The 24,776-nt window shown below is 45.3% G+C and overlaps 1 protein-coding gene across 6 annotated transcripts in view; it reads left to right on the plus strand.

The window, feature by feature from the left end:
- FGFR3 (fibroblast growth factor receptor 3) overlaps positions 1-11,180 on the plus strand; it is a 52,758-nt gene extending 41,578 nt beyond the window's left edge. Inside the window, exons 8-18 of one of the 6 annotated variants that reach the window (XM_021535670.4) lie at positions 176-320; positions 2,910-3,103; positions 3,899-4,044; positions 4,135-4,256; positions 5,424-5,534; positions 5,687-5,877; positions 6,569-6,691; positions 8,270-8,340; positions 9,770-9,907; positions 10,344-10,449; positions 10,538-11,180. In XM_021535670.4, coding sequence (XP_021391345.2) covers positions 176-320; positions 2,910-3,103; positions 3,899-4,044; positions 4,135-4,256; positions 5,424-5,534; positions 5,687-5,877; positions 6,569-6,691; positions 8,270-8,340; positions 9,770-9,907; positions 10,344-10,449; positions 10,538-10,702 — 1,512 coding nt within the window. In that variant the 3' untranslated portion in view covers positions 10,703-11,180. Of the gene's footprint in view, positions 1-175; positions 321-2,909; positions 3,104-3,895; positions 4,045-4,134; positions 4,257-5,423; positions 5,535-5,686; positions 5,878-6,568; positions 6,692-8,269; positions 8,341-9,769; positions 9,908-10,343; positions 10,450-10,537 lie in introns of all 6 variants that reach the window. The other 5 variants (XM_021535669.3, XM_021535671.4, XM_085577577.1 and 2 more) reach the window with 5 other exon arrangements.
- The last annotated feature ends 13,596 nt before the right edge of the window (positions 11,181-24,776 follow it).

Raw genomic sequence — 24,776 nt, forward strand, 5'->3', positions numbered from 1 at the left:
TGCAGAGGGGAATGAATAAATAAATGTGGAAGATGGGCCATTGGAAAATAATAATAAAAAAGAACCACTTTAATCTGCTTTTGAAATTTGCCTGTGGTGTCCTCACACTTGCTGGGAATGTGGCTTATTCTCTGTTTTCCCTCTTTCTATATGTGTGTGTTTTTTTTCCCCGTAGACGGCAGGTGTTAACACAACGGATAAGGAGCTAGAGATTCTGTACTTGCGAAATGTTACTTTTGAGGATGCTGGGGAATATACTTGTCTCGCAGGGAATTCTATTGGGTTCTCACATCACTCTGCTTGGCTGACGGTGCTACCAGGTATTTCCTTCTGTGCTGGCCTCTCCTTCCCTCTCCAGGATGCCTCAATGTTTTGCTTTGGAAATGCCAAGTTCCCGGAGGCTGCCCCTTGCTTGGAGCAGGGGAGTTTTCCAGGGAGACCTTCTCTGGGATTTGCTGCAGAACCCTGTTGCATACTTGCAGCTGACTCTTTCTGCATTGTATATCAAAATTTAAATTATTGCAGTAGTGATACAGTAAAATACACAGAATCTTTTTTTTTGCCTAATAACAGGCAGGTATTCACCTCCTCTTTGCTAGGACTGTTAAGTGCCAAAATAAGGAGCTTTGTCTTCTTATTCTGACAGTGGGCAAAGAAAACCTCCCCATCAGATGATCCAGGGCACCTAAATTGGACATGAACTGTGGATCATCTTGGGAAGGATCCTTTCTGTCTGACCTCATATCTTAACCTAAAATTAGATGCATAAGTGTCTGGTGTGAGTACACCCTTCCCTGCCTGTAGCATTATTTCCACTTCACGCATGAGCAGGCCAAGATAGTGATCTCAAACAGAAGGTCAAGGAGAGTCATCTGTAGGCAGAGCACAGGAGTCCTGGCTCCCAGGGGCATTGCATGCTGCCTGCTCCAGCTGGGATCGATGAAAGCTGCAGTGGGCTTGAAACCCGAGGCCAGAGTGACCTCAATTTTGTGGTCCTTTCATGTGCAAAGCCCTTATTGACAATGAAGCCAGCACAGACTGTGCAACAGAGAGATCTGTTCTGCAAAAGGGGGAATGAGGCTGTGCTGCCCCTTCACCTGCTGAATCTGCCTCTGGCTGCAGGGCAGGCTTGAGCGTGGTCCAGGGAAGTCCCAGCAATATTCATATTGAACCTCACATATGCTGTGCCTTGCATTCAGTACAGAAACAAACCTTGAGTACGTTCAATACACCCTTACTGAAAAGGCACCCAAAATCCTAAAGAGCCCACTTCGATTCACCCATAGACTGACCACATTTGGGTCCATCTCACAACACATCCATCTCAGGATGTGTTTAGGAACCGGAAACTTTGGCATTTCTAATCTTGACTTTATCTGTGCAGGTGATTTGGATATAATCACTTTTATGGGGGCTTAAGAAGGTCTCCTCCATGCCCAGCCCTGCTGCCAGTGGGATCTGCTGATCTTTCCTGTTTTATTTGCCAGCTCTGTAATAGCTGATCTGATCCTGTTTCTGTTTCTGGTATCCACTGATGAGAAAACATTTCCTTTGGTTAGAAGACTAATGTCTCTGTTATTTTCAGAATATCACAGTATTGTCTCATCTGACTCAGTTCATGAATTCACACCTCTTATTCAAGAAAATAATAAGCAGGAGAAAACTGACCAAAAATCAAAAAGTAGAACTTTATTTTGAAGTCAGATGCAGTGAAGGACAGCTATCTGTGCAGCAGCAGGCCCCCACAGAGAGGGGTGCAGGATACAGCCCATCTGGGGAGCTTCAGCTTGCAATGCCCTGTCCATGCTACAGGAGGAGGGACAGGGAGCAGAGGGCAAGGCAGCTGCAGCACAACCACAGTGCCTGACCCCAGAGATCTGGTACTCCTGTTTTGTGGGAGGAGATGGCCATTGGCAGGATCAGGTCCTTCACAGGCTGGAGCAGTCCCCAATGTCACCAACATGACATTTGTCATGTCCATGTCCTCCTGGGCTCTGCCACCAAATACTTGAAACAGAGCTTGCTGCTGCCAGGGAAAGGCTCCTGCTGCTTGCTGAAGGGACTGCTCAGCAATGGACACGACCCATTACTGAGCTATCCACACCAGCATGACTTCATTATAAAGCTTCTCACTGCTGACTGTCCCTCTGATGCCAACACAACTTTGGGGGACAGAAAATCAGTCCCACTATGTCTCCTTCCTCTGGTCAACATGCCTGTCCTGAAAAGAACAAGGGAGAAAACACAGAAAAAACAGAAAACACAGAAAACACTATTGCTGCTGTCTAAGAAGTCTTGCAGGCAGGTAGCCACTGCTGATGGGCTCATGCCATCACCCTCCTGGCTATCCCACCTCTGTGGGACAGACCTTCCAGCCTCTTCCCAGCAGAATTAAGTTTTCATTAAATAATTAAGCAGATTTTTCTCATGAGGCTTTCTCCCTGTGTGATGCCTTACTGCTGAGTGCTGTTCAAGCCCCTTGGTCCCTCAGGGCAGGCACTAGTCTGGTGGATGGAGAATCTGAATCAGCAAAGTGCAGCAAACCCAGTCTTGCACATCCAAGGCATCCAGCCACCTTGTGTGGATGTGTGGAGAGGTGCAAGGTCTTGGTCAGAGGGACAGCACAGACGTGTGAAGGTGCCTTCAGCCTAGAGCAGTGGTTTTCAATCTATGGGCTGGTGGCTCTTAAAAACCCAAAGTAAAATTACCCCAAAAAGAACAAACCAAACTAATGTTTGCAGCTACAGCTGCAGGTGGAAAACCACTGGCCTGGGAGAGTCCCCTCACTGAATTCACTGAGATTGACATAGCTGAACAAGTCCTGCCCATATTCTCTGTGCTGTGTGTGTGTAGTTGTGTGTGGGCAGCTGCCCACCCTGTCCTGACTGCCATCTTTTGTCACCCTGCAGCCGAGGAGCTCATGGAGATGGATGATTCGGGCTCAGTGTACACTGGCATTCTCAGTTATGGCACTGGCTTTTTCCTCCTTCTCCTGGTGCTGGTCTTGGTGATTGTCTGGAGGATGAAAATGTCAAACAAAAAAGCCATGAACACCCCCACTGTTCAGAAAGTCTCCAAATTCCCACTCAAGAGACAGGTAACAGAAAGTAGATACAAGATTCCTATTCCCCTCTATGGTATCCCTCCTTTTTTTTTTTTTTTTTTTTCCCCAAAGAAGTGTAACCCCCTTTTATTTATTTCTATGCCTGTGGAGCTTTGGCAGAGGTGGCAGCTGACTCTGGGTCGTGAGCAGCCCCCACTGCTGTTGGCCTTGCCCAAGAGGTTTTGGCAGTGCAGCTGTGAGTGCCACAGAAAGCACATCTAGCAGAGGAAGTCCAGTCCAGGCTCCCTGGAGGAGCAGGAATTTGGGGAGAAAGAGCACTGATTGTGCTCATTCCTGCTTTCACAGATGTCACTGGTGAGCCCAAAGCTGTTGCTGTGATGGTGGCAAAGGTCCTCTGTGAAGTTAAGAGATGTTCTGCTGCATGAAATTGCAGAGGGGCAGGACCAAAAGACACCCCATAAACCCCACAGTGAGGGGTATGGATTTCAAGTTTTGGCTGCAAGCTCACGGTGGGCATTGACAATGCCAGGATGGGAGAAGTCACTTCATAGTCTGTATGGGCTGTGGAGATGCAGCAGAACAACTGAAATGGATTATTCCTCCTGATGCTGGAGGGCACTGGCTGACATGTCCCTCCTTTCCATCTGCTAAACACTTGACCACAAGTGCCTAAATGAGTGGATTTCTGCAAGGGTGGGGCATTTCCCAGTTAGAAATTCCCAGAATTCTGTCCATGGGCCCAGAGAGCTCCAACCTCCTCAGTGATCCATCTCGGGCCCGGCCTGCCCTGGGGATACAGTTGGCAATAACACTTCATTTGCTCTACCCAAGCAGGTGTCGCTGGAGTCCAACTCTTCCATGAATTCCAACACGCCGCTGGTCCGGATCACGCGCCTCTCCTCCAGCGATGGGCCGATGCTGGCCAATGTTTCCGAGCTGGAACTACCTCCAGATCCCAAGTGGGAATTGACACGGTCTCGGTCAGTCAGAGCCAGGGCTGGGATCTCTGTTGGGAGTGTCCCCACACCAGGACCCTCCTAACATACCTGTTTGTTCCTCCCTCCACCCAGCCTGACCTTGGGGAAGCCGCTTGGCGAGGGGTGTTTTGGCCAAGTGGTGATGGCAGAAGCGATTGGGATTGATAAGGACAAGCCAAACAAGGCCATCACAGTTGCTGTCAAGATGCTAAAAGGTATGGGGAGTCCACAGAGGACAGAACAGCATATTGTGCTGGGATTTCCTCTCTTTGCTTCTCTTTTAAGTCTTTTACACAAACTAGATACAATAGAAGAAAGCAGGAACAGCCTGTCCTCCCCTTTACCCACATAGCCTGGGGGTGAGGGCTGTCCCTGGAGAGCAGGCAAAAGTGCAAATCCCATCAGGAAGAGGGACTGGGAATTAGTCCAGTTCTCTGCCAAGGGGTAGTAGTAGCATCCCTAAGAAGAAGGGGAATCCCCCTCTCTTCCAGCCAGCTCCACGAATCAGCCCACTCCTTACTCCTCCCCTAACCAGCGCTGCCTGTTCTACCAAAAGCTTGTGCAGCAACCTCAGATGGAGCTTGGGGAATTTCAGCTGACAAACTCCTTCTTCAGGAGCTTTTCATTAAGGAAACTTGGTCCCAGACACCTGAGAAATTAAAGGGAGACAGAAATGGGGGATTCAGTGGGCACCTCTGGATAAGTCTTCATTTCCCATCCTGCCCCCCGACAGCTGAGGAGTTCACCTGGAGCAAGCAGGGCAGTGAGCAGCCTGGGCTTGAGGTTACATGGGGGGACATTGGGGAAAAGTCATATTTCTTACTAGAAATGGGTTTAATTAATTTACATTTCCTTTTGTCTTTACGAAGCTGGTTTTGAAAGTGGGAACATTTCCATCTTTCTGAACCAAAACATTCCTTTGAGGAGGTTTTCCCAATCTTTCTACTTTTGTAGATAGATTTTTCTAATTTTGCAGAGACATTGCAACTTCTCATCCAAAAAATGCATTTGCTCCCAGCCCTGACCTTCCACCATCATTAACTCCTGTCCTCTAGAGATGAGGGATAGAAACTATCAGAAAAGCGGGTACCAAAATTTGAATTTTTTTCCTTTAACACTTCTGAGGATGAAACAGAAGACAAAAGGCATTATTGATTTCCATATGAACATTTACCTCCACTTATTTGCTCTTTTATCTTTTTTTGTTGCCATGGTAGTAGGTTTTGTTTTTATTCTTCTTCCCTAAGTAGAATAAAGCCAAATACCATATTCTGAGTATTCCCCATCAAAGCCCCACACGGCTGCACAGCAGTTGTAAGTATACCCCTAAACACTTATTTTCTTTCTGACATTTTTTTGCTTTCCTGCTCTACTTTCTCCAGATGATGCCACAGACAAAGACCTTTCTGACCTGGTCTCTGAGATGGAAATGATGAAAATGATTGGGAAGCACAAAAACATTATTAACCTCCTGGGTGCCTGCACGCAGGACGGTACGTAGCAGAGGAGCCAGTACTAACCGGGTTGTAGAAGGCTCAGATTTGGCCATCCCTTGTTTGTAATTACTGGCTGCCCAGAATGGCCCAGATGAGATTTGGGTGGTCAGGTCTTCCTCTGCTGGGTGCTGATGTGCTGTTCCTTGCAGGACCACTCTACGTGTTGGTGGAATACGCGTCAAAGGGGAACTTGCGGGAATACCTCAGGGCACGTCGCCCACCTGGCATGGACTACTCCTTTGACACCTGCAAGCTGCCCGAGGAGCAGCTGACATTTAAGGACCTTGTTTCCTGTGCCTACCAGGTGGCACGGGGCATGGAGTACCTGGCATCTCAGAAAGTGAGTTGAGAAACCTCATCTGGTAGAAGCCTTGGTGAAAGCCACGTGTTCAAAGGCAGGGAATGCTCTGTGTGTGGGACAACCCCAGGCAAAACATTGCAGGCTTCTCCCTTTAGAGGCCAGATTTTGCTGGATGAAGTATATGGAGGCTCCATCCATACGAAAAATCTCTATATGCTGTCTGCATTCCTGAACCATGCAGCTGTACAGCTGTCACCTGGAGGACCGTTAGCACCCCCAAAATGCCTATAAAAGCACCAGCAACACAGACCATTCTGCGAGTCTGTATTTTGGATGTATTTGGGATACTTTAATTTCAAGATCCCTTTCCCCTTAAACATCCTACACTCCTCTTCCTGCTGGAAGCAGCAGAGAAAAGCTGCTGCACGTGCCAGTAAGTGCCCACAGAGGAGGGGAGCTGTCTTTCTCATCCATACATTCTGTCTGGAGAGAAAAGGTGCCTGCATGGCCGTGCCGGCTCCGAGGCCGCCGATTAGGTGTTGCTAAGAGGGGGTTCCCACTGAGCAGGCACGGTGGGGTGGTGACACACAGAGCCAGGAGCTAAGCAGTGCCCACAGCTTTATGAGCCTGGGAGTCAATGAAACGGCAGCTCATAAACCACACGGTGCTGTTGGTTCCAGGCGCGAGCGGCTAACGAGCCCTTATTTATTGGCTTGCTCACCTTTCACAGTGCATTCATCGCGACTTGGCAGCCAGGAACGTGTTAGTCACTGAAGATAATGTGATGAAAATAGCTGATTTTGGCCTCGCCAGAGACGTTCACAACATTGACTATTACAAGAAAACCACCAATGTAAGTACAGAGCTGCCGAGCACACACAGTTCTCGTTCTGGCAGGGAACTTGGTTATCCCTGCAGCAAGAGGGCTTTGTCTCACATCTCCCTTTCTAGAGGGGCTTAGGAGGAAGAAATCTGACAGGGACTTCACCTGGTGAGGGACTGTAGATAGGCTGGTCCCAGGAGTCTATCCACCATCTGTTTTTGTCCTGACAGATCCTGGTCTTGCTGGTTGTGAGGTTTCAGCTCTGGCCAGGGTGCTTTAGACTGAGAGAAACTGAGGTTTCTCCCCAACAGGAATGGAGCCCTTACCAGTCTGCTCCACCGCTGTTCATAAAGGTCCCAAGGAGCTAACTTCTGTCTCACCAGAGCCCTTGACAGAGTAATGTCACTTCTTGTCTACCTGGATCTACTTGTCTTTCATGTATTTCTCTCTTCTTTACATCTGAGCTTCTTCGCTCCACTGCCAAGAGTGAGAAGATGGTCTCATACAGGGGCTGAGGCCTGGAGCTGTTTATATTTTCTGTAGAGATGAATTTACAAATAAAGGGCTGAGAAAATAAGCCCTTTGTCTTGGTTCAGAGCCTGCAGCAGATGTTGAGCCCTGAGGGAAAACCCTAACTAGGACAGAGTGAGGATTGAGGGCAGGGCAGAACCCGTGGGTCTTGGGATTGCAAGGGGTTTAAATGTCCAAGCAGTCCTTTGAAGTCCACCATGTCCATTCTGATCCACTTCAGCCACATATCAGAAATCTTCCTTAATTGCCAGGATTTCTGATTATAAATTAATAAGAATTCTTGGGAATTTTAATCACAGGTCAGATGGATTTTTCCCAGTTTGAGCTGTGTGGGACAACTGAGAACATAATCCCATTTATATATCCTGCCTGTGTCTCATCTCTAGTCATCTCCCACAGTGAGACAGTGGGTGAGAAGAGGACAAAGCTCCCCCATATCCAAATTATGGTTCAAACACAAAGCAGTACTTTCTGTCTCCCTCCAGGGGCCAAACAAAGCCCCAGAGAATTATGATTAATCTAGTCTTTCTCATCTTGTATTTCTCACATGACAGTCTGTGCTTATGACCCTGATGTAGGACAGCATCAGACCTCCTCCTTTAGCCTCCAGCAGGATCAGGATTTGTATCTTAGAGGACCTGGGCCTTGCCTTCACTCTTTAGAAGTTTCCCTTCAAGTTGAGCCTAAACTGAGTTTGGACTTAGTCAACTGTACTTTCCAGACAAAGAGATAGAAAGTGTTGTCCCATGCTCTTCCACAGAGTTCACTGCATCTCTGAGCCTTAGATGCTGTTCCCATGCAAAGATTTAGTTGCACTGATATGTTAAACCTGCCTTGGCAGTGAAATACAGTCCTCTACAGAGAGCATTTACTGAAGAGATTGTCAGTGAAGATCCAGGGATCAAATGCTCTAATCTGTTTATATGTGGCCACTGCTGCTTTGCCCAGTGACCGGGAAGGCAGATGTGGTTGTTAATGAAAATGTTTCAAACTGGATTAGAAAAGAAGATTCAGATGGTGCCGTTGTGGCTGGGGGAATATGCTGATGGGGTGTTCCCATTGTCTTCCTAATTACAGGGTCGGCTGCCTGTGAAATGGATGGCTCCAGAAGCCTTGTTTGACCGGGTCTATACTCACCAGAGCGATGTGTAAGCAAACCCACACTTTGAAAAAAGAAAATAATACAACAGGGAAACCAACACCTATAGTATCTTACAGACAAAAGTACTGCTAAGCATGACCAGGGCTTGTTTCCTGCTGGAGTGCCTGGGGATGCAAAAGTACAGGAACTGATTCCAAGCTGCATCTTCACGCACGTGGTTTTATTTTGCTGTTATCTGCTTGCTTTCATCTGAGGGTCTCTAGGGAGCTGCTGAAAAATTACTGGAAAGCAGGCAGGTATTTCGTCCACTTTATAGATGAGGTGATTCATCCAGCAGTTGAAAAATACTGTGCCAAAAACACCTCATGAAAAAAAATTACCCTCTGCTTTCTCCACACTTTGACCCAGACTGTTATGCTTCAGTCAAGGATATGGAATGAGCATGAAATATTCTGTCTCTTGTTAGAATTGATCAAAGAATATTCAGCAAATACAGTCCTGGATTAATTTTGCCATTTCATTTATTTTCTTTATTTTTCGTAATCCTGTCTCATCTGTTTTAGTCCCTCTGCACAGTAACCAAACAGCAGAGCACTCCTTACATGTAAATGAGTAACACATCTGAATTTTGCAAGGGCTGAAGCAGCTCCACATATACACTAGCTTTTTATTGTAATATTTGATCAATAGTGGCATTTTTATAGCTAGCCTGCCTTATCCCCAGAGCTCACTGCTCGCAACTGGACAAACAAATTCTTTCTATTTCTGTATTTTTTAGATATTTTGGCTTTTATTGATCTTAAATCATAGTTTCCTTGCTTAGGTAATGCTGCAGAAGGCATGACAGATAAATCAAAGCTAGAGAATGGGAAAGTGAGTGTGCATGAAAGTGAAACAGAGACAGATAATCCCTGATTTTAGAAAGAAAATGAAGAAGGCAAAAGATATTTTTGAAAAACAGGACTTTTAACCAGAGCACAGCTGTGGGACTGAAGTGTGTAACATTAGTGCTCTGCTGATTTTTGTTGGGGTATTTTTCTCCCTGCTTGGCCAGTGAAATGGGTGTTGTAACAAGCAAGTTTTGGTATCAGCTTGCACAATTAGTGGCCTGTGGTTCCAAGCCTGCAATTCAGTGAAGCCGTGCATGAATAATTTGATTTGTTCCATTCAGTGGAGCTGGTGGAAGACCTAACAAAGAGCTGGCGGTGATAGATGGGCTGTCACCTATCTGATTAAATGCTCATTTCAATTTCAGACTTGGTGCCTGGGATTTCTTTGCTATTGAGTTGGATCAGTAGAGATCTCCAAGTAACTAGTAAAAATGGCCTAGGCAATTAGTCATGCTATTGATGACTTTGTTAGATATGCATGGCTGCACAGAAATAAAGCCGAGCAAGGGGGATGGGATATGGGGGGGGGGCTTGGAAAAAAAAAAAAACCTCATTGAATTTTAAAGATCTTTCTTTGGTTTCCAGCTGGTCTTTTGGAGTGCTACTATGGGAGATCTTCACTTTGGGAGGGTCTCCATACCCAGGAATTCCCGTTGAGGAGCTCTTCAAGCTCTTGAAGGAAGGCCATCGGATGGACAAACCTGCAAACTGCACCCATGATTTGTGAGTGTGTGCTGGGGGCTGACTTTGCTCCACTCCCTGTTCTCTCTGAGGCCAGAAACACCCTGCTGGGCTCTGGGCTCTGGGCTGTTGGGACTTCCCCACTGGGAAATTGTGTGGCCATCTCCAGGTAGATTTTGCTCAGCCCATGCTGAGCGACACGCAGCACCTCCCCTTGCTGGGTGGGTGGCACCTGGGGGTGTAGCTCTGGTGTGTCACCGCCAGGACAGGTCCTCCTCCTGCTCTGAGGGCACGCTCATGTGTCAGAGGATCAGCGATGAGGACCATGGCTCCACAAACCCTCCTCTTCCCCCCAGCTGGCCATGGCTGAAGCCACGTTGGCCACGGCTGTTCCTTCAGCGATTTGGAGATGGGCGAGCAGGTGGGTGGGTGTCACTTGGCCTGACCACACGTGACTGTCCCGTGTCCCCACGTGCAGGTACATGATCATGCGGGAGTGCTGGCACGCCGTCCCCTCGCAGCGACCCACCTTCAAGCAGCTGGTGGAAGACCTGGACAGGGTCCTCACTGTGACATCCACCGACGTGAGTGTGGCGGGGCGGGCGTGGGAGGGGGTCACTTGTTCCCTGGCGCGGGGGACACGCAGCACTGATGGCTCTGTCACCCTGGCAGGAGTACCTGGACCTGTCGGTGCCCTTCGAGCAGTACTCGCCGGCCGGCCAGGACACCCACAGCACCTGCTCCTCAGGGGACGACTCGGTCTTTGCACATGACCTGCTGCCCGATGAGCCCTGCCTGCCCAAGCGCCCGCCCTGCAACGGCGTCATCCGGACGTGAGGAGCCCCAGGGACACGGACGGACGGACGGACGGACGGGCAGGTGGGCAGTGTGCCCGTGGCGAGTGCGGGGCGCCCAGCATGAAACCGTACTGAAGGATCTTCCAGTGGAACTGTGTGGTGGTGCCTGGAGATTTGTGTTGTTGACAAGCTGTTCAGGGTTTAAAAAAAAATTAACTTTTTATATTTTTTTTTTTAATTTTTTTTTCCCTATTGCTGTATGAAAAGTCAAGAAGCACTGTTTGGCCTGAAGGAACTATAATCTCTTGCCAAGATGATCTATCCTAGATGATTTTTTGTTTGGTTTTTTTTTGGTTTAGTTTTCCATTTTGTTAGGGATTTTTCTTTCACTACGCAGAATGTTGAACCTGGGGGGCGCTGACACCTCCCAGCCTCCACGCTTGCGTTCCGAGTGCCAGAGTAACCGTTCTGTGCCTGCAATACGAAGAAAAGAGAAAAAGAAATCTTCCTTTAAAAGTAAAAAAAAAAAAAAGAAACATGCAAAAAAAAAAAAAAGTGTAAAGAATGTGGAAATTCTTCGCTTATGCAATCTGTACATGAACCTTTTTGGTGGAGCTGAAAAGCCACGTTGCCTGCAGGGATTCATATATTTATAAAAATATCTATATTTTTGTTGTCGTCGTTTTTATAGCTTCGTGATCGTACTACCCAGCTACATAAGAAGGAATCCTTTTTGGAAGAAGAGAAAGCAAAGTTAAGTAAAATGCAAATTGTCATGGAGAAGTGAAAGTAAAAATAGTAAAAAGAGAGGTGGTCAAGTCATCTGAAGTGTCAGCGCCTTGGCCCTTGCACGGGGCTGGGAGCGACGGGGCCGAGCCAAGGCAGGAGCAGACCCCAGGGATGGGCAGAGACCCCAGGGGTCCCTGGGGAGCAGAGCATCACCCACCTGAGAGCAGAGGGTGCCCTGACACCTGGCTCCTGGAGCCCACACGGCATCTCAAGTCACACCCTGACCTTTGAGAACAGCCAAAAGCGGGGGGAAAGGAATAAATCTCATTTTTGGGGTTTGCCAGTTCTTGCTTGCCAAGGGTGAGTGGGGGGAGCAGCTCCTCCATCCACCCCTCGACGCCAGAGGTTTGGCTCCATCAATGTGCAGTGACTTGGATAGAGAAGTTACGGGTACCTGTAGGCAAGAGCCTTTAACTTATATCAAAAAGGTTTATCCCAGAGAATCTGTGTATATATCTATAAATATATCATGTATATATATAAATAAATATATTAAAATAAAAGAATGTATAATACTAATGCAACATAAAGCAGTACTGAGAGAGAGAGTCTCAAAATATGAGCATTGCAATCTAGGATATACTGATCTGGGCAAAAGAAAAGATGTTTTTGATTGTTTGTTTTGTATCTTCACAGTTTTGTTTTAAAAATTGTACCTTAACATGTATATTTGTAAAGTTATTTATAGACATTAACATATCTGTTCATTGGTTTAAATAGTATAGCGTTACTGTAAACTTTAAATTTCACCAAACTTAAGGGTGTTTTTTTTAACTTATTAAAAATGGAGAAAAATATATTAATCAAGTTTTTCCTTTGTGTTTATGGGAAATATTGAAAGAATGTATAGATGTACAGTCCTTTAACAAATTACATTTAATGTTATAAATATATATATGTATTCATTAAAAAAATATTAGTTTATCCTGGATTGCAGTGAGCAAAGGTAAGTTTATTTTTCAATACATCACCAGTGGTTAAAACCAAGCAAATAGCAGCAGAGAGATGATTTTTACATATTTCTGAAAAACAGGGCCAAGAATTCTTCCATCAGTTTAACCACTGTGCATTAAGGGGGTGTGGGTGTTTATTTTTCTATTTTCAAATGAAGGTATTCTTTGTGGTCGATTTAATAACAAGTATGCAGCAAAGTGAAATGTTGACTTTGGATGGTGCAGGGTAGGTTTTTTTTCTCTCCTCTTTGCCAGTACTGTTGTATTTTCGGCTTCAGAAATGCCATGTGAGCAAAATAGTGACACTGTTTGCAGGAGAGCTGCTACAGCTGCATATTTCTTTTGCATCTAACACATTGGAAAGTGCCAGTGATGCCTGATTTTTGGTGTTTAGAATGCTATGCTGTTCCGTTCCTCAATGCCAGATAGCTGTGTGAAAGCACAGGAGTGACCTAAAGAATGTTAGCATGGATCAAGCTGACAGGGGGAGGTTTGGGCTGAGGATTTGTTGTGGGTGAGGTTTTTTATTTTTCGTCCAGAAGACTTCTTTATGTACTACCAGAAGAGGCAAAGCAAATTACATCCTGAATTCTTTCTTTTCATTTTTCTCTGGTGCATATTGCATATCAATGTTGCAGAATAACAGGATGACAGCATCTCATTTAAGGATTTTTTTTTTTCTTCTTAGAGCCACAGAATCCTTATCCTAAAATAAATAATTTATAGTTCGAGGTTACTTCAGTGGGAGTTTGAGAAGGTAGATTTCTATAGAGTTTTGTTTTGTTGGAAGAAAAAAAAAGAATTTTTTGGTATTTTCTTACAAATGTCTGCTAATTGTGTACATTCCAAGTACTCGAAGCAAAGAGTTTTCCTGTACTGAAAAAAGAAAATGTACAAAACTGTGCATGGTTTTAAATGTTACTAGATATTATAAATATATATATAATTTATTGAGTTTTTACAAGATGTATCTGTTGTAGACTTGTTGACTTTAACATTTCTTATTCAATGCTTATATAGTTTTATAGCCTGGACTATTATCTTTAAAAGCTTAAAAAAATTAAAAGTTCCAATTTTGTTACATTTTATACTGTTGATGTTACAATCCACAGGTTTGCATAGTGTGATTTTTGCAATGAGCAACTCTGTTCAGTTTATTTTAATACTGTACTTCTGTGCCTGACAGCTGCAGCTGTCAAAGGTGTGAGATGAACACTAAATAAAACTATTCTGCTTTTGTTAACATGGGAAACTTACTTCTACCAAAAAAAAAAAAAATAAACAAGTTGATAAATTTTGGGGTTTATTCCCAGTTGTGAGGGTCCTTTGCAAAACCAAGTGTTCTAGGCATTGGGACTGGTATTGCCAGGAAGGTTTAATTTTTATAGTGCTGCTTTGCGAGTCCTGGCCAGTTCAGGTTTTGTATTCATAATAAATTAATTACAGCCATTTTGGTTGAAGGGCAGTCTTCTGTGTTTGTTAGTGGGTGTATTTATAGCCACACAAGCCACTGTGTGCACAGGGGTGTCAGCCCTAGCTTTGACTTTTGGGGGGGCCTAAGCAAGGGGACTCAGTAAAACCTGGTGTTTCTGGTAGCAGACAATGCAGGGGATGTTGCAGCTTGGGAGACTTTGGGCCAATCCTACCAGCACTTTCATATAATACTGGTTCCTACAAGTGATCCTGTTGAAATGCATCTCAGACACCTGGATCTAGGCAGGCACGTTTGCCTACCTGTGTACACCCTGCCCACTAGCAAACCTTTGTGTTTTAAGTAGCTGGGCATGGGATGGCATGCATCCAAGGAGGTTCCATCTGTGGCACTGGGACTGACACCAGCACTGTTCCATCCTAGATAAAGAATTTTAAAATCACATGAGATTCAGGTAATTTCCTTGCCATTGTAAGAAAAGACACCGTTCTTTTAGTGCCACTGTGTTGTTAGAGGAGCCTTGCTACCTGAAATGAGTTGCTTCTGTGCTTTAGGGACACGCTTTGGTGGCCACCCTGAGCCCTGCCCCAGCAGGAGCAGCATGAGCCAGAGGAGAAGTCCTGGCCATCCAGGGCTGCAGGCAGAGTGACTAAATGGCCTTTTGAGGAACTTGCTTCATCGGGGCAGGGTGAGGATGTTGTGCTCCATTTGCCACCACCAGGACTGGAGAAGTGGGAGAGGGTCAGATCCTTCTGCAGTGAGCTGTGGTGTATAGCACCTGTGCTTGAAAGCTTTCCCAATAAAAGCCTGCTGGGCAAACAGCACAGAAATCAAAGTCACAAAGAGGAAAGTCTGTCCTGGTGCCGTGGCTGACCTGCACATGGCGCTGGCTCGGTGTTTGCTTTCCCTCTTGGGTTTCATGATGTCATTCTTCCTCTGCTGGCCTTCACCCGCAGCCGTGTTTGCTTGTGGCCTAGGGAGGAGAGGGAAATATTTTACTTTAATTGCCCTACAATGCATCCAGTTCTAAGCCCATGTTGAACGTTTGGCTGCAGCTTGTGATGTGCATTGAGCAACGCACAAAACGACCTCAAGGAAAATTTGCAAATTTACTTGGTTAGGCTGTGTGACTGAGTGAACATCCCACTGCAACTCATCTTCCCTTCAGTGGCTGCAGCCTTCCACCCAAACCCAAAATGCCCTTTACACATGAAAGAGTTATTTTTCAAAGCAAAACAAATGTCTTCTTTCCTCTGTGGGTGTCTACACAAATAGAGCCTCTCACTGGCTGTCGTGACCTGTTTCATAGCAACATTCAAATAAATTCCTAAAATTGTTTGTTGTAAATTTATTTCCATTGGTCATGGCTCCATGGTGAGACAGGGAGGATTTGGCAAAAGGAAGAAAAGTCTGAAGCCCTGCAAGTGTCAGTAGGAGAAGGCAGCTAGAACCATAACAGCAAAGTTTCCTGGGGCTTGGTGCCATTTCAGACTCTCAAAGGAGGTGTTTCCCCTGGTGACTTTTCTGAGCAAGCTCATCCCTCCCAGGGGCTATATAATCTCCAGAAAAGGGAATATGGGGATATGTTGTGCTATATGAAAAAGGAGAATAAAGGGTGAATGATGGCTCTGCTCAGCACAGCAGAGCTACTAACAACAGGAGGGCATGAGGGAGTGGCCAGAGGAGATGCCAGGAGCTGAAGAACTTTCATGGGCTTTGTGGCCCAGGACCATGGGCTCACCAGAGACAAGGAAAGGATTTGTCACTCTTATTTATACCCTCTTTTCCCTCCACTTTCTCAGGCATGTTATATTTCAGTTAGTTTCTCTGTTTCATAACCATCATGTTGTTTTTCACAAACAGATCTCAGGTGTCAGTAACATGTCAAGCTGAAAAAGCATTGTGCCCTGCCCCAACAAGATTATTATCTACAACCAAGAAAGAAATCATTGTTGTAGTGTGCAGTGTTGCAATCAGAGCCTCATGGGGACATTTCTGGCCTCACAACTCTGGGTTATGGTGCCCATCAAAGACCAGCTCTGTGCCAGACCTTTTTTTTTCCTTGGGTGGTGGTGTCTGGCAGGAGCAGAAGAAAGATATCTCACCAAATGTGCAAGTGGCATTGGCACAGGAATGATTTTGCTTAAGGCCAAAGTCTGCATCACATTCACCATCCATGGTTTGCTCCAGGTTCCTCACCAGTGCAGGAAAAACCAGCATTTTATCAAGAAGGAAGGACCCCAGCTGGGAGAAGGGAGCAGAAATATGGAACCAAGCCAAATGCATCTTCCAACCCAGTGGTACATTCATATAGGCATTGGGCACAACATTTAAACAGTAAAAGCAAGAGGAAATGTGGCACCATGAGACCATAATGTACCTCCCCACCTCCAGGACACCAGGGTGCACTCCCTACACATTTGGCCAGAAAACCAGGCAGCACAAACTGATACTGGGCAGAGTAAGATGGATAATCAGCACATATCCTGCCCAGTGATGACAGACCCTTGTTGCTGGCATTTAGCTAAATGCCATGCACACTTGTCGCCATAGGACACGAGAAAGCCCAACACGGGCCACTGCGATGGCAAGGTAAAAAAGAAGGTTTATTTTCTGACTCCAACTTTTATACTTTTCCAAAGGTGACAGTGGATTGGAGAATGAATGGGCCACCTCTCCAAAGACATTGGACAAATCACCAGTACATCAACTTCCTCCACCCCCACGAAGGAATGCAAAACAATATGTTGTTTATAGAAAATTTGTGGGAAAGTTTTCTAACAGAATGTAAACTCAGAAGGCTTTAGAAAATCTTAAGAATCAGGGCGACACACACTCACCTCTGGGGCTGCCTGGCCACCCTCTGCATGCTCACTGAGATGGGCTGGGAGGTGTTACCACTGCCTTACATGCCAGGTAGGCAGTGGGTTCAGCCAACCCTGAGCCAAAGGCAACATGGATATTGGTGTAATGAGAGACTTCCAGATGTTACAGACTGTATTAAAGAGCAGGTTACAAGCAGGAGTGGTGAAAGTTTTGACTCATACCAGCAAAACCTCTTAATAGGAGAGGAGCAGAACTATGGGAAGCAGAAAATCAAGGCTGAGAAAGGCAATATAAAACCTAGCACAGCCCCTGATGGCACTGCCAGACTGGTAGAACTGGGGAAAGAACCCCAATGAATTCTTGCAAGTCCTCAGTGAAGCTGCCTCAAGGAGCTGTAAGCTTTGGAGAATAACTTAGTGTCACAGCCTGCACAGACACAGCACTGAGTTCCTTGAAGAAGTGCTGTCATGCACTTCTGACCTGTTCCTGCACAGCCAGAACAGCTGCCTGTCCATCCAGGATCCAGCCAGCAGCTTGCCACTTTCCCAGGAGCCAGCATGTCACTCTATGTGGCAGCTCAGATCCTGCTGAATTTGCCCAAACCCAACACAAGAGAAATCATTCCTTGTCTTTCCTGGGTAGCACAGTTAACTTTTCCCCCAGTAGAGAAAATAACTTAGTCAAGAAATTACTCTTTCTGCTGACCTTCCATCAGACACTTGTCTAGTCTGCTCAGCAAGGCAGAAAACACATTTATCGGTTTCAGCCAATTTTTCCACTTTCACACCCATAATACAGAGGAGGCAGAAAAAGCTTGTTTTCTCCCAAACAACAAATGGCTTGACTTTGCAGAAGTTTTCAAGCAGACTTTGCTATTAAACCTACTTTAGTAGTGCTGACAGGTTACCTCTTCATATTGCAGGAGACAGAGATTTGTTTTCAGCCTCCTGTGCCTCCCGGCAGTGTTTGTCTGTCCCACATCCATGTCTGTCCCACAGGCAATGGCAGGCTCAGAAGTGATGATGCCTGAGGCCATTCTGCAGGAACAAACTAAAAGAGCATTGACAGATGCTCATTGCACATTTCAGGGCTCCAGAACAACGACCTCTCTGTCACTCTGAAGAGTGACAGACATGCATCTTCCATGCTGGAAGGACATGCACTTAAATGCTGACGTTACATGGATGATGCCCACCATATTTTCATTAATGAAATTCATTCATGCCTCCATGCACCTCCATGAGGCCTGAGCAGAGGGACAGGATCAGCTCCTGAATGTGTCTAATTGATTCACTTTGGCCAGTAGCTTCAGAGGATTTCCAGGGCCAGTCCTAGGGTTTTGCCTAATACCATCTTCCAGGGATGTCTTCTCCCATCTGATGGCAGATTCTTGCCTTAGCAGCAGTCTGGCCTCCACCACACATTTCCTGGCCCAGCCAAGGGAATCCCAGCAGGTGATACCTCCAGGACTATGGACTTTAAACCCTTAGGAGACTGCTGAGCAGGCAGTGCTGGGCATGTCATAAAGGCACTGAGATGTTCAGCTGGTAAAGGCAATCTGGAAACCAAAGGAGAAGAGCAGAGATGGGCACGGGTGAAGCTGAGTCATCTTTGTCAAAGGAGGGAAAGTTCCAAGCTGTCAGATGGTTTCCTAAGAAAGATGCAATACCTTTCCAGTTACTTGTGAGTTCACACACTCGGAATGTGCCCCTGTCAGAAAGGGCCACTCATTTACAGCCTGCATGTGAGAATTTCAAAGTTGTGGTAGTCTGAAAGTCATCTTAGAACTCTTATACATGTAATGCAAATATTTGGTGATATTCTTTCTTGGGCAGAAACCATGCAGCCAACTGTAACCTACACAAGGGATGCAGGAGGTAAATTTTAGGCCTTTTTGATCTGGCATTGTGAAATGCTTTTGTGGAAATGCCCTCGTCAGCATATACATTCCTATGGAATGCTTCTGTTGGAGGTTTATGGTTTACACATGCAAAACCTCTGCAAGCACCTCCCAAAGGCATTTATGGTCAAACTCTGGGAGAACACCTGCACCATCCTGATGAGACCATGCAGAGTCTCCCTCTTCAAAAAAGCCATTCCACTCAGAACAACCCTTATTGCCTCAGCCTGGGGTGTATAAACACCCAGATAATAAAAATCATCTGCTAAAAAGCCCTTCACAAATTACCCAAGGAAATATTCATATGACAAAAACACATGAAAATTAGGTAATGCTTTTGCAAGCTTTATCACCTTTCAAATAGCTCAAGAGAGAGGAGAAGATTGCAGTATAGCCCTGGCCACCAGGGACTTCATCTGGCAAATCAACTACCAAGGTATGAAACCCTCCTATCTGGCTCCTGGACAGCACAGTGATTATTAGATTAAAAAAAAAAAAAAAAAAAAAAAAGCAGATACAGATAAATGATAAATGCAGAACACCTTGTTTGTGAAGCTGATGCTAAACCTCTAAACCTGAACCAACACCAAGATCCAACCAGAACTGCTGGCTCCAGGCTGCAAGGGAGGAAGGCAAAGGAGCCCCCATCTCTCCTTGTATGTGAGAACTTTGGGTTTGGTTTGGGGTCTCATGTGGTGGTAAAGCTTTTCCTCTAACCTGTGTTCCCAAAGAAAAACTCTGCAGCCTCTTTTTGTTCGGTCTCAAGATGATTTATTGCTAGTTATCTAACAGATTAGGTTCTCGGGCTGCGGCCCTTTGGTCAGCGGCCCAGGCAGAGAGGCACACACTCCTGACACCCTGACTGTCCGGTGTCTTCTTCTTCTCTCCCCCCACCCAGGGCTGCTGCTATCTTTTATAAGATATATTACGTATAACATGTTTACAATTATTCTCCAATACCTATTACCTACGTTGCTAAGTGTTTTTCTATTCTAAACTAATCTGTGAGTGCCAACATCACCAAGAACATGGAGGTAAGGAAGAAGAAAGAAGAAGGACGGGTTCAGCCCACTTTCTTCCATCTTAGAACTTCTGACCCCCATGTACAAAGTAAAAACCCCCCTGTACATGCACTAAAACCCCCCTGTACACTACCAAAAATTTTTTCCCTCTACTTTGTGACTACATTTACTATACTATCTAACACTTTGTGACTGCTTGTTCCACCTTCAAAGTTGGTAATTCATTCCATGGTTCAAACTCGAAATCACAGCTAAATCCAGCTGCTTGCCAGGGTCCAGACTGCCTCTGACCACAGCCTGGAACCTCCAAAAATGTCTGAGAGACATTTTGAGTTCCCACACTTGTACAGGCTGAGCAAAGAGGTTCATGATGGATGAGTGGAGCTGGACCTCCTGCAGCCTAATAATAGCAGAGAACTGGTGTTTCTGCTCAGATCAATGTCTGTGCAGAGGGCAGGAGGGTATACCTGGAGCTCTTCCAGGTGGGCATCACTCTCCTTTTGTGTTCAAGTGTTTTTTTCCTGCTATTAACAAATACATTGTAATTAATATATAGTGATACAGATATGCTTTCTAGGTACAATTTCAGCCTAGGAGCAGTCCTGTTGTTAGGTAAAAATTCTGGGAAAATGGATGCTTTTAGTACTGCTTACCAGTTTTACTGATGTTTACCACTAAGACTAATTCTGCCTTAAGCTGGAGAAAGTCTCAGATGGGCTGAAACATTCTGGATGCACTTCCTTCCACCTCCACCTGTGACCATAATTGTTAATTACTTGTGATGAGATTTTTCATCAAAAGGGTCTCAGAGCATAGGAGATACACACACACTGTTTTTATCCCAAATTATTATTTATTTGTGATGATCACTTCTTTTTCTCTTAAAAAAAATAAACAGGAGTTAAGACACCTGAGCCAGTGAGAGCCTTCAGATGCCGAGTTCATTTCATGCAAAACTCCACCATCAGTTTTCACTCTTTGAGAATGATTTTAATGACATTTTTAGGAATTGAGTTTGCAAAAACAAGGCTGTTACTGGATATTCACAAAACAGAAAGGTAAGTGCTTTATTCACTACAACATTACAGAGTGCTGTTGGCATGACTTTTCCAAGTCTTGTACTCAAAAGTAGAATTTAAGAAATTTTTACCAAGTAGAGAAAGGGCAAGAAATTACTGGCAAAAAGGGTTGCTCTGAGGTTACAGAATCCAAAATAATTTTGGTTGGCTGATCAACATTTCTGAATGCATCACAATCCTCACATCAGGGGTGCAACTCATATTTGCCTTGCCCAGATCAGTGAGTCTCATGGATTTTATGAACTGTATGAGCCCGAGGAGAGTGGGCAGCTCTCCAAAAGGGAGATACATCCTCATTAGTACAGTCAGCCTCAAGGAACCCTGCAAAACACCATCATTTCAAGTGTTAGGCAAAATTTCCAGCAAAGCCAATAGAGGTTTGCTTGTGTGGGAGGGACAGGAGAAGCAAGGCCTCTGTGCATGTGTGAGCACGTAGAACAGGGCAGAAAAACAGTTGTTTATGCAACATTAAAGTTGAGAAATGAAGCAGTCAAGCAGTGCAGCGTTAGGGGTGACTGCTCAGGTGCAATGTTGCCTCCTGGTATTGAAATGTTGGTCATCACAGAGTCACTGAGAATGGAAAAGAGCTTTAAGATCATTGGGTCCACCAGTCAGCCCAGTAGCACTGTGCCCACCACTAGGCCATGTTCCAAGTGCCACATGCCTTTTAAATGTGAAATATGCTATAGCTGGGGTTGTTCAGTGACAGGTCCACCGGTGATTATCCTGCAAAGGAGAAAAGAAAAAAAAAAAAAAGGCAACACTTTAATTTGAGACCTCATTCTTCACTCAGGAATTGGCTGTTTTGTGATTCTGATCTGGAAAGCTCCTCACAGCTGACTCATATCAAGGCAACAGTCCCTTCCTAAAAGCACCTGAAAATGTTCCTGCAGTTACTCCCTTGCAAAATCCACATCATCCCTTAGGATTCAGCTGCTCAGGACAGACAGAGCCAGCAAAGTCATCCCATGGTTTATAACAGACCTTTTTATCCCCCTGAGAATTGAGAATCTGTGGCTGCAAAGGGACAAACTTCCACATCTCTTCGCCCTTCAAAGTTTCCAGCTTATTTTGCATATAATTCCAAATGATCAAATCTAATTCTGATCTGTGTTTATTTTTATTTCCTCAGTATCTGAGTGATATGTTTGGCTCAGAAAATGGATTTAACTATCATTTCAAGCAACTGCTAATTACAGTGACTGAAACCTGACACTTAATTCCAGCCTCAAAGGTGTGAATGGTTCACATTAAACATCAGATGATGTGCAACATCTCAATTTAGTCCAGCTAAAGATTTGCCAGATTTCTGTGCAGAATGCATGCATGAGCAAGATACAAATAAGACAGAGGAAATCAGATATCACCAAGCTCTCAGTAACACTCCAGAAGCACAGCTCACAACATTCATTTTCGATACCTTGAAGTTCAGGCACAAATGCTGCAGATTTTGGGCAGGGCATCTAATGTGCAGAGAGTGGGAATTTCAGCTGAAAATAAATTATTATCAGAGAAACATTTAGGTTAATCATTAAGTTCTCTCTTTTCACATCTTACAGGTGCAGAAAAAGAAAGACCTTGGCAAATTTAGTAGGGCAATGCAAGCTCAAGGAATGGGGTGAGTTGGCAACACATCTCACAGGAACACAGATGTAGGCAGGGTCCAGTGACAAGTGAGGGCACTGGAGGGGCTTTTCCTTTCTCTGAGTAATCTTTTAGGATGCTGCCAAAGATGTCAAGCTTGAAAGATGAGTTTCTACAGCTAATTACCATAGTTTACAGACACTGAAGCTAAGGCACATATTTTCAGAAGGGCTGAGAGATTCAATGTGTTGCAAATTAAAGCACTAACTTTGTTCACTATCTGATCACATTGCAGCAGTATCCCTAGGAACTGGGGCACGGGGACCACACTGGATGGAGTGGAGGATTAGATTCTGGGCTTCTTGACCTTGTTTGGGGGAGCTGAAAGAGATATTTCATCATTTTTGACCACTCAGTTACAAAAATAAAGTAAGTACAAGCCAAAGAAATGGCATTTTACTATTTCCAAATAACATGGATTTAAATGGCCCATCTTCCAATGCTCAAGTTTGAAATTTCTTACAGGAATTCTTCTGCCTGACATTAAACTACACATTAGTTTGCTTCAGAAAGCCAAACGCTGTTAATTGAGGGTGGCTGTGAGCTGGACACAGATTATCCCAGTAATCCCACATCCAACCATCCCAATAATCTCCTTCAGCAGGAAACACCCAGACACAGCATTTCAAGGGTTCAGTCACATCCCAGCAATCATTTTTCCTGCAGTCCTGCTGCATCTGTGGCTCTTACACTGGAGCACATCTAACACATCCAGCTGCCCTGGAGCCAGGGCTTTACCTCTGCTCATTTGCCATAAAACCCTGCTGTTCTGTGGGAACATCTGCTCATTTGTGCTCCACCCAAGCACCCCACACATTCTTCAGAAATTTCTCTTTCTACAAGTCTGGTTGCTTTTTGCCAGCAGCAATGTACACGCTTGACATGATAAGAAAAAGTATTTAACAGGAGGGAAAACGCGTTCCACATAAATTATTCTCACTGCAGGATGAAGAGCAAACTAACACTGTTGTACTTTGGGAAAGGTTTACAAAAGGAAAGGAGCTAAACTCAGTAGGTCAAGGTGAAATACCTGCCATTCTCTCTCCATAATATGCTTCAAAGAGCATCTATTGTAATTAACCCAGGTCAGTGGTGGCCTGAGTGACCATGTGGATGTAGAGCACCTGGGAACTGCATTTCCCCTGGTGAATCCATGCTCAGGGAGAGCCCAGGGGATGGATTTCTAACTGGGCTTCCACTTTGGCTTTTGTGAAATGAGCTGTCTAGCCAACTAGGACAACTCTCCCTAACTCCCTGGTAGTGATCCATCCCTGAGACCAAAGCCTGAATTTCCATGCAAGATGAAGAGTCTTGTTTCGATGGGCATGGCAGAAGACACTGCTGTGCCAGACAAATGCAGAGTATGGGGTTTATAGCAATTTTCTATACTAATGACCCACACATTCCCAATTCCAGCCCAAAGAAGCAGGATTTTAAATTCTGATTACTTTTCAGATTAAGCCACTTTTTTGAATTTTCATTGTTCAGTGTGGACAATACTTTCCAGGAGATGTTGACAGCTTTTCTTCACAGCATCTAAACACCACCTACTGTCACAATCCCAGTACCAAAGGTCTCAAAGACAGGAAGCAAAGATGGCAGTTACCAACTCTGCTCTTCACTCACATTTAAGATAATGTAGAAGTATTTTTTAAGGCAATCTTCAGACATGAACATATTCATAAGTTTTGCAAAACTAGAGGATGGTTCAGCTCTGAATGCACTTCTCGCTCATTCCTTCTCTCTGACAATGATGTTGATTTAAGTAGAACAGTTTTCTGGATTTAAAGTGGTGCCTGGCCACAAAAACCTCTGTGAGAGGTGTTGTTTCAGTCACTTCTGTGCTTCACACTTAAATCTTCAGCCACATGAAAGTGAGTAATAATACTTGAATGCTCTATGTATTTTGTTGCTTGGCTGCCGCGCTCCCGCCCCAGGTCCCTTTCTGTCCCGGCTAGCTTCCCGATGGGGCGAGAGGGGCAGGTGAAACACCCTCCGCTGGGCCCAGCAGGGCTTTGGAGGGTGCTTCGTGGGTTCGGAAAGCGCTGCTGAATCCCGCGGCGGGATAAGGAAGAGAGACTCTTGCTAGGGCTAAGTCTGAAGTTTATTGCAGCCCAACCAGGGCCAACAACACTTGAACAGTCCTGCTAACAAGAGCACCTGCAAGGTGCTTGCAGCATGTTATAAACTGAGAGGGAGGGGAACCAGTCAACCAATGGGGGTGGAATAGGGAGTGGTTCTTGTATGGGTAGATGAGGGAAGAGAATACAACAGGTAGACACATATGGGAACCAATGAGGGATGGACGTGGGAGGGGCCCCAGGCCCCTGTCAAATCACCCGGTACCCAGGATGGAAGTTTCTAGGTGTATGGGAAGGGATACCGAGTGACTGACAGGGTGCCAGGGAGGCGGCAAGGGAGTGACTAGGCACTTTAGGGAAGGATTGACAGATGGGGTAAGGCGGGAAA

This window comes from Lonchura striata, chromosome 4 (genome assembly GCF_050655825.1).
Source record: "Lonchura striata isolate lonStrDom1 chromosome 4, ASM5065582v1, whole genome shotgun sequence".
Classification (NCBI taxonomy): domain Eukaryota; kingdom Metazoa; phylum Chordata; class Aves; order Passeriformes; family Estrildidae; genus Lonchura; species Lonchura striata.